The sequence below is a fragment of the Sycon ciliatum genome, chromosome 13 (assembly GCF_964019385.1).
Source record: "Sycon ciliatum chromosome 13, ocSycCili1.1, whole genome shotgun sequence".
Taxonomy (NCBI): domain Eukaryota; kingdom Metazoa; phylum Porifera; class Calcarea; order Leucosolenida; family Sycettidae; genus Sycon; species Sycon ciliatum.
The window spans coordinates 2,739,730-2,748,237 of record NC_088655.1 but is presented as its reverse complement, the minus strand read 5'-3'; the positions used below and the strand labels follow the sequence as shown (position 1 = coordinate 2,748,237).

The following is an 8,508-nucleotide window of genomic DNA, read 5'->3' as shown; positions in this document are numbered from 1 at the left end:
ACCGCTGTTCGGGTTAATCATCATGTGTACCAGACTGTCGGGCCGGTTCAGTGCCTGAACCACGTCCATGCTACGATCTGCCGCTTGCTGCAACAGCCAGAGAAAAACAGCAAGTTGATATAACATGTAAAGTCGGAATCGTGTGGGACCAGGACTTCACTTCACGAGTATTTATACACTAGTACTAGTGGATAACGACAGCAGAGGGCGAGGACACCATGCCACGATCACAGACGGCTTAGCACACAGTCTGAGCGCACGCACATAGAGCAAGCAGGACGAGAGGCGAGGTGAAGCCGCTCCGCCCCATGGGTGTGGGCCGGCCACACCAGTATAGAGTGGTTTCACATCTATATCACGTGTGATCATACGGCACTGCCATGTTGATTCCAACTCCACTCAACCCCTGCATCCTCTATGGGTCACGTGATGCTGGCCATGTTGGTTCCACTGTCCACATACCATCGCTTTCTATACAAACTTAGTCACATGATAAGGATGTGAAACCACTCCATACTGGATGGGGACTTGTCACAACAACACATTAGTTCTAAAACAGAACAGAGTAGCCATGCGATAAGCAGGAACGAGCTACACAGCGATCCAAGTGCCTGCTGGAAGTTTGCTCCAGCCGATTTCATCCGACAGGTGAGGAAACTGGCAAAGAGAAGAGAAAACTGGACAAGCAATATTTGATTGCACTCGACAAAACTGTCTTCAATATGCGGAGGCTCCACTGCAGCCAATTAATCATGTCTGAATCTCCTTCCTCACCATTACGGTATTACACCGCAATCGTCGTAAATATCTCTACAAAATTTCCAAAAAATTTCACCTGATATTTTTTATCGCCGGTCAGATGCGTGAGATATCTGAATTCCAGCTGAAGTGTGGTGACTTCGGCAGTGGAGCTTTCCGGACTCCACTTGGGGCCATGAGCGCGGTGTGTGTGAAGATTGATGTCGGAGTAAGGAATGCCGGATGAGGTACCAAACGCTGACAGCAACCGGTCGCCAAGATCTTTCTGCAGGTGATGATGCACACACACACACACGTACACATTGTCACAAATATAAAATTCTGGTCCGTCCATAGACTCCATACACGTGCGCAGGACACACACACGCGCACGAGCATGCGCGCACGCACACACACACACACACACACACATATTCCTACCGCACTTGTCTACTAAAAAAACTCTCCATGCATTCGTCACTAGAACCACAAAATCCATCAGTTATACCCATCACTTGACAGAGTGATTTTGAATATTTGAACATAGGACGAGAGCAGTGAGAAATGCTGTATTTAGTAAACAGTAAAACCTGTAACTAAAGACCACCGTGACTAGCGACCAACCTGGTACTACAGTAAAACCTGTAACTAAAGACCACCGTGACTAGCGACCAGCCTGGTACTACAGTAAAACCTGTAACTAAAGACCACCGTGACTAGCGACCAGCCTGGTACTACAGTAAAACCTGTAACTAAAGACCACCGTGACTAGCGACCAGCCTGGTACTACAGTAAAACCTGTAACTAAAGACCACCGTGACTAGCGACCAGCCTGCTACTACAGTAAAACCTGTAACTAAAGACCACCGTGACTAGCGACCAGCCTGGTACTACAGTAAAACCTGTAACTAAAGACCACCGTGACTAGCGACCAGCCTGCTACTACAGTAAAACCTGTAACTAAAGACCACCGTGACTAGCGACCAGCCTGGTACTACAGTAAAACCTGTAACTAAAGACCACCGTGACTAGCGACCAGCCTGGTACTACAGTAAAACCTGTAACTAAAGACCACCGTGACTAGCGACCAGCCTGGTACTACAGTAAAACCTGTAACTAAAGACCACCGTGACTAGCGACCAGCCTGGTACTACAGTAAAACCTGTAACTAAAGACCACAGTGACTAGCGAACAGCCTGGTACTAAAGACCACTTCGCCAGGCACGGACGACCTCACATTCATATAATTATGGCAGTGCGGTGCAAACCTCTAACTAAGGACCACCTGCCACTAAAGACCGCTTTCTCCGGCCCCAAGGGGTGGCCGTTAGTTACAGGTTTTACTGTGCTTGCAATCAGCCTGTTCACCCATCCATGCCTATAAACAAGAAACTGCAAGGAAGCATCAAACCGAATTCTGGACTATGGCAGAGTGCTGGAAGACCAGAAAAACAGACGAGTGACCAAACTCACCGCTTTCTCGAGGAACATGGGGTCTTGTGACATATGATACGTGCTGAGAAGACCGCCCAGCACGCGTATGGTCGTCTCGAACAGGTTCACGTCGCGGTCTTGATCCATGTTGAGCTGCGTAGCCACCCAGTCACGCGCTTCCTGGAACTCCGGCTTCAAGCCCATGATCCACATCGTGTCCAAGCTGTCCACCAGCGTCAGGCCGAGATGGAACCACTCCGACGACGACTTCGAGATGGGCTTCAGCTCGTCGTGGCCCCAGGCGTGCGCCTTGTAGCCCTTCCAGGCGTGCCGGAACATCTCAATCACCTTCTGCTGTCGCTCGTTGACCGACCGTGCCTGGGTGTGCGACGTATCCTCGCCGCTGGGCACCTGTGTGGTTGCCACAGCAACTGCGGGAGCAGTCGTCGTCTCCGCCGTCTTCAGCCGGTCGTGATCGACGTGCTCCTGAGGCTCCTTGCCAGCGTCGTCGTTGTTGTGCTGATGAGCGCCGGCGTCGTGGTCCACGAACGCGTCGCGATGCTCCGGCGGCAAGTGGTGCACTCGGCCGGGCGGGCCGCGCTTGGGCCGCTTGACCAGCGCCGCCATCTCCAGCGCTTGCTTGGCCTGCTTGCGGTGGCTGTCGATCTCGTCGTCCAGCGGGGCCAGCGTGGCCTGGAGCTCCTCGTTCACGCGGTCCTGCACCTGCTTGTGATGTTGCCAATGCTCCGCGTACGCCACCGTCAGCAAGTAGAAGGTGGAGACGACGAACGCCGCCAGCACTATGGTCTTCTGCAGCCGCGTCAGCCGGTAGAAACCCTGCGTGTAACAACATGCATGCACAAAGACTTTTAGAGATACTAGTACACATGCTTGCGTCATTGCCTTGCCTGCCGGTATGGACATGGACATGTACAGTCAGCTTTGCTGCGGATATAACGACAATTCGCGAATAACGACAGAATTTCCGTGCCCAGAGCCAAGTCCCATCTAACTGTGACACATATAATGAGACATCGGGTAAAAGGACACTTTTCCGATGTCCCGCCGAGTGTCGTTATACGCAAAGTTGACTGTGCTCATAACTAGATGTGAGGTATTCACCAAGCAAATGCTGAAATGACAAAATTAAGAAAATTTAATAGCTCTTCTCCCCTTCAATGTGAATATCCCTCTCCAGATTTCACGACACGCACTGCAACCGCTTTTGCTTCATCTAGTAGGGAGTGGTTCATATCCCTGCCCCCCCCCCCCCCCGCGACCTAGGCGGATGTGACATGTAGGGAGGACGGTGTTCCGACGCTGCCTTATTTTCACTGTGTCCCCTCCAGTGCTGGTGTGAATAGGCAATTACTAATAATTAGTAATAAAATATTCACTGGTTTGAGGGAAACACACAAACGGGAAAAGTCTGAAGAAAAAATTGACTGTCACCACCAGGACTCGAACCAGGGACCCTCGCTTGTAGCCAGTGATGCTCTAACCACGGAGCTATGGTGCAGTCGTCATCCCAGCAGAGACCGTTCAACATTTTCTTCAGACTTCGTAACTCACACTTCCTGTGAATCCGCACAGGCGGGTGGGACGCAGCCCTCACCGTAACCAATCCAAATGACGACAGCAGCAGCAGCATCGACCCATGAAAAAAAACCACTATTACCACACTTAGTCACAACCAGTACCAGCAGCACCGCCGCCACCACAATCAACAGCATTATTGTCACCACCAGCACCACCCAGTCTGTTACCATCAGCACCAGCACCACCAGCACCGCCTGCAGCAGCAGCACCACCACCACCAGCACCAACAACACAGACACCACTACCACCACCACCACCACCAACAACAGCAGCGCCACAACCACCAGCACCAACAACACAGACACCACCACCAGCCAGCAGCGTAGCCTGGGCACCTTCCAGTTGACCGCCAGGTAGCTAGGCTCTACATGCTATGGTCGACTGCATGTACCTGCGCTTGCTTTATACGATAGTGGTGTGTTGAGGCCCAGCACACCACCCTACAGTAGAGTCGCGCGCTGAAGAACGTCGAGCCCAAGAACGTCCAGCCTGAAATTCTAAGAACACCACAGTCTAAAGCTAAGAACGGCAGTGTTGGTTTTCTAGCAGCTTGTGGGATACATATGATCCAGTATGGTTTGTTTCTAAGAACGTGCTATAAGAACACAGCCAGATTTCTGAAAAATAAGAACGCCCCAGGCTAACCCCTTGGAAACAACGTTCTTGGGCGCGCGACTCTACTGTACTTGTCGCCTCATGATTCCAAGAGTGTGAAGTGCTTGAGTAATAACATACTTTTCCTGATTTCCTCCCTATTCTCTATTCTGTGCATAGTGTGTCATCTAATTTTAAGTAAGTAACAGCAACAGCAGCAGCAGCAGCACCTGTCTTACTGCCACTGGCCATTGTGAGAATACAGATTTCTAACACCAGCAGCAACATGATCACCAGAAGTTGAACGGTTGTTCACTTACTCGCAGCAGCACCATGACGGTGGATGGCTTACACACGCGATTCCGATCAGCTTAAATGTACTTCCAAAACACAGAGCGCAGCATAAAGCATCTTTTTTGCTTCAAACCCTCCAACACTGAATAACAGGTGTGTGTGTGTGTGTGTGTGGCTTGGGAATAAAGTAACTAGTTACTTCGAAACGACTGAGATCAAGCTAACAAAATAGTATAATCGTATTGAATGGACGGCCTTTTTACCGTTTCAAACCTCAGGCTCACAGTATGAAAATGGTAAACCTCAGTTCTCCCGATCTGCCCCGGAATAAGGTAACAACGACAACTTTTTCGGTTGGCACCTGAAGAAACGTCGTTGTATTTCATATAAAGATTTTAGTTTTTAGTTTTCGGCAAAGCAAGCAAAGGTTGCGGCCTTGCAGGCTGCGCTCCTACTTTCGACGCGGCAGTTGAGCGCCATTTTTTCTATGGCAACGCAAAATTTCGGCTAAAAAGCCAGGAACTCGGTAGAGGGAGTTGTCTTCCTTTCTTGTTCTTTGGAGGAGACGGTGGAAGGAGTTTCTGCGTCTCAGCTTGTTTGATCTGTTGAACACGTCGTTCTGGGCAGAATTATGTCGCGCCGCCTGTGCAATGTGGTAAATCACCACCTTCTTCTGCCTGGATGAAACCCGCACCTTCAACTAAAATGTTTTGGTGAGTTGGTTTTTTTGGACTTCAGCCCGTGCTTTTGTTTTTTCTCTCCTGATTTCCTTTTCTTTGGAGCCCTCTGATTGGGCTGGTCGATGACGAGTAAAACAACATCACCATCTTTCGACTGAAGTCCTTGTGGCTCGTGAAAGATCTGTTAACTCTCTTGCTGAGGCCTTTTGTTTCTTTGTTCGGACACGTGTAAAACTTGCAGTCCATCATTCATCAATCTCTCAATATAACTGTTGTGTTTCCTTTTCTTCCAGATCTGATTTACGAAACATGATGTGGACGTGGCACTCCGACCTGCCGAAGAAAGTTGCCACTGTGTCTGGAATCTTGTCCGCCTTACTTTTTCAAGGTATGTCTTGTTTCTTGTCGTTTTGCAAGGATAGATACCGTATTGTTTTCTTTCGGTCGTTTCCGTTTCTTTTCTTTTTCGACTTGTCGAGGACGAGTAAAACAACATCACCATCTTTCGACTGAGGTCGTAAGGCCTGTGAAAGATCTGTTAACTCTCTTGCTGAGGCAATTCCTGGATCGTTTTTCGTGTACCGTCTATTCTGCCACGTTTCTTTCCTAAACTCTTTTCCTTCCATCTTTTTTTTTGTTTTGTTTAGATGATGGCGATGAATCGTACCGGAATTTGACCGATACCGGAGTTTAGATTATGTCCAGCGGAATTCGAGATATATGCTGCGCTGTATCTACTTCGATACTAACGTAAGTCCTACCCTTGGAATTATGTCTGTCCCTGAGAAGCGTGATCGATACAACACGTTTCTAGTAATATACTTCTTATCCAAGATGGCGACCAACTGTATTTCACAGACTTTGGTCAACGATTCCAGCCTGCTAGGATGATCCCATATATTTGCGTGAACTAAACCGTGTACGCAAATGAGCTTTTTAACCCTGAGCAGGCCGACTGCTGTTTGGCAATACAACCCCGATTACGTTGCATTCTCGAATTTCGCTTTGCCTGCGTTCTATTTCTCTGTTTCCAGGTTCTGAGCTCAACGTTTGCTGTTCACATATCCAGAAACTTTCATAGGCAAGTTTCCACGCATGAATGATGTTTCCTGTTGTAAGGATTTCCAATTTTCAACTAATAATTATACTTCATTATTGGTTTTGCATATGCTATGAAATCCTTGGCCCTTTCGAAGACTGAGCTTGACTGTTCCCATGTTTAGCCCGGTTCAATTTGAGGCCCACATTAAAATGTCGCCTAACACGGTCGCTGGTCTGGTGAAATACTCACACACCGTAACAGCATCACCCAATGGCTAGACATTGCCACGTCCGTTCACTCGCATGCATTGTCTTGTGTGTGGTCAATGCCTGGCGTGTCAAGTCACCTATCTTCATTGTTTGATTCTGGATGTGTGGTTTGTGCTTCATGTCTTTTCACAGGTGACTGCTCTCTCTTGGATAATTTAGTTATGCAAGCAGCGCCTACCTGCCTTTGCAAACAAGGTAAGACCCCCCTCCCCTTCCCTTTGCGCCTACCTGCCTTTGCAAACAAGGTAAGACCCCCCTCCCCTTCCCTTGGCCCTTTCGAAGACTGCGCTTGACTGTTCTCATGTTTAGCCCGGTTCAATTTGAGGCCCACATTGAAATGTCGCCTAACACGGTCGCTGGTCTGGTGAAATACTCACACATCGTAACAGCATCACCCAATGGCGAGACATTGCTTGCTCTCACTAGCACGTATTGCCTTGTGGTGTGTCCAGCCACTTATCTTCATTGTTTTTTGGATGTATGGTTTGTCCTTCGTGTCTTTTCAGATGACTGCTATCTCCGGGATGATTGGCTTCTACAATAACGCCTCCCTGCTGCATACATGGTAAGCCAACAGTCAGATGTATACCTGGTTTTGCATTGGCTGATGATGAACTCAAACAACACCATCTTTCGCCTGAGCTTGTCTGTGAAAGACACTTTTTTATGTTTTCTGAGGCCATTCACTTGCAAGGAGTTCTGTGCCTGGTTCTGTGTTCTTGTCCTCGTCCTAACTGCATTCTTCTCTGTTTCTTTGCTCTTGGTCACAGATGTCAAGTCGCTACTGCACTTTGCTCCCTTGGCTGTCATTGCTTTTCCTCTTTTACAATAAACTAGATCCAAATTGGATATACTGCTTTGAACTGTGTTTTGTGGTCTGAATGTGGATTTATGCATGACATGGGGAGATTCCAGTGTAGGCTTTCGACCGTTCCATAGCTAACTGAGGCGAGTGGTTATACAATTTACATGTAGTCCAAGACTTGCAAGCCGCCCCTGAGTATTTCCGTTCATAGCTTGCCAAGTGCAGCGTTTCTCCAGGATTCTTCACTCCATTTCAGTTCATAACTTCAGAAACCACCCCATGCAATTGTCGTATTCTCTACAACGGTGGAAAACTTGCAGGAGAACCCCTTTTTTCCAAGGGGCCTGTTACATGCAAATGCCATCATATTTTTTAACGTACCTTCGTATTGGCTCCACACATCAAATAATTATTTGCTGTGGCTTATCGATACTATCCAACCCCTGGTATATCAGGTGATTGTACTTGATGCCTGAGAACAACCGTTTTCAGGAGTCGATAGAGGGAATCAAGCGGCTTATTTGCAGTTCCATACATTCTCGATGAAATGGAGTCCTACCCAAACGACTCCCTGCTGAGGACACTATTGCTTGTGTCAGTGAGTGCAACAATCATTGCGCTGCAAGTCTCAACCATACATTATTATGAATCATATAGCCGTTATAATAATATAATAGCCTATGTTATAGGGCTTTGTTCACAGAGTATGCAAACAGCAGTACGAAGTGATTTGGCTTTTTTAACATTTGGCATTTTTTAAGAAATGCGTAAAATTTGCTTTTCTTTTGGCTATTTCTCTGCTCCAGATGGCTGTATCGAAACATGGGTGGTGACAAATGAGAGCCAGTTTATCCTAAAATTTCAATTTGGTGCATATAATTAATTCTCCCTGCCACATCGGTATAACTAGTGGTGGGTGTTTTGCCATTATGTGTAAAATAAGCCCTTGAATGGACGAGGAGGGCTGTGAATTGCTTCCGCGGCCGCAGAGCCTTTGGACGACGTCAGGCCGTCTTGCCATCGCTAAAGACAACAGTGAAGAACAGTAAAACA

General features: G+C 47.9%; 1 protein-coding gene, 1 long non-coding RNA gene and 1 other non-coding gene across 3 annotated transcripts in view; 2 read left to right on the top strand and 1 right to left on the bottom strand.

Moving 5' to 3' along the window:
- LOC135829377 (endoplasmic reticulum mannosyl-oligosaccharide 1,2-alpha-mannosidase-like) overlaps window positions 1-5,039 on the bottom strand; it is a 9,983-nt gene extending 4,944 nt beyond the window's left edge. The window contains exons 1-4 of the mRNA XM_065341781.1: window positions 4,686-5,039; window positions 2,212-3,009; window positions 836-1,024; window positions 1-87 (exon numbers count right to left, since the gene is read on the bottom strand). The exon at window positions 1-87 is cut by the window's left edge and continues 98 nt beyond it. Of these exons, the coding sequence (XP_065197853.1) occupies window positions 1-87; window positions 836-1,024; window positions 2,212-3,009; window positions 4,686-4,700 (1,089 nt within the window). The 5' untranslated portion in view covers window positions 4,701-5,039. The remainder of the gene's footprint in view (window positions 88-835; window positions 1,025-2,211; window positions 3,010-4,685) is intronic.
- Window positions 5,040-5,192: 153 nt separating this feature from the next.
- On the top strand, window positions 5,193-7,507 carry LOC135829030 (uncharacterized). Its single transcript, XR_010555786.1, has 7 exons — window positions 5,193-5,372; window positions 5,633-5,727; window positions 5,987-6,089; window positions 6,374-6,420; window positions 6,783-6,845; window positions 7,157-7,215; window positions 7,421-7,507. It is a non-coding gene; the product is annotated as an uncharacterized LOC135829030 (long non-coding RNA).
- LOC135830156 (small nucleolar RNA SNORD36) lies at window positions 6,219-6,290 on the top strand. The gene has a single exon (XR_010556005.1). It is a non-coding gene; the product is annotated as a small nucleolar RNA SNORD36 (small nucleolar RNA).
- Window positions 7,508-8,508: the final 1,001 nt, after the last annotated feature.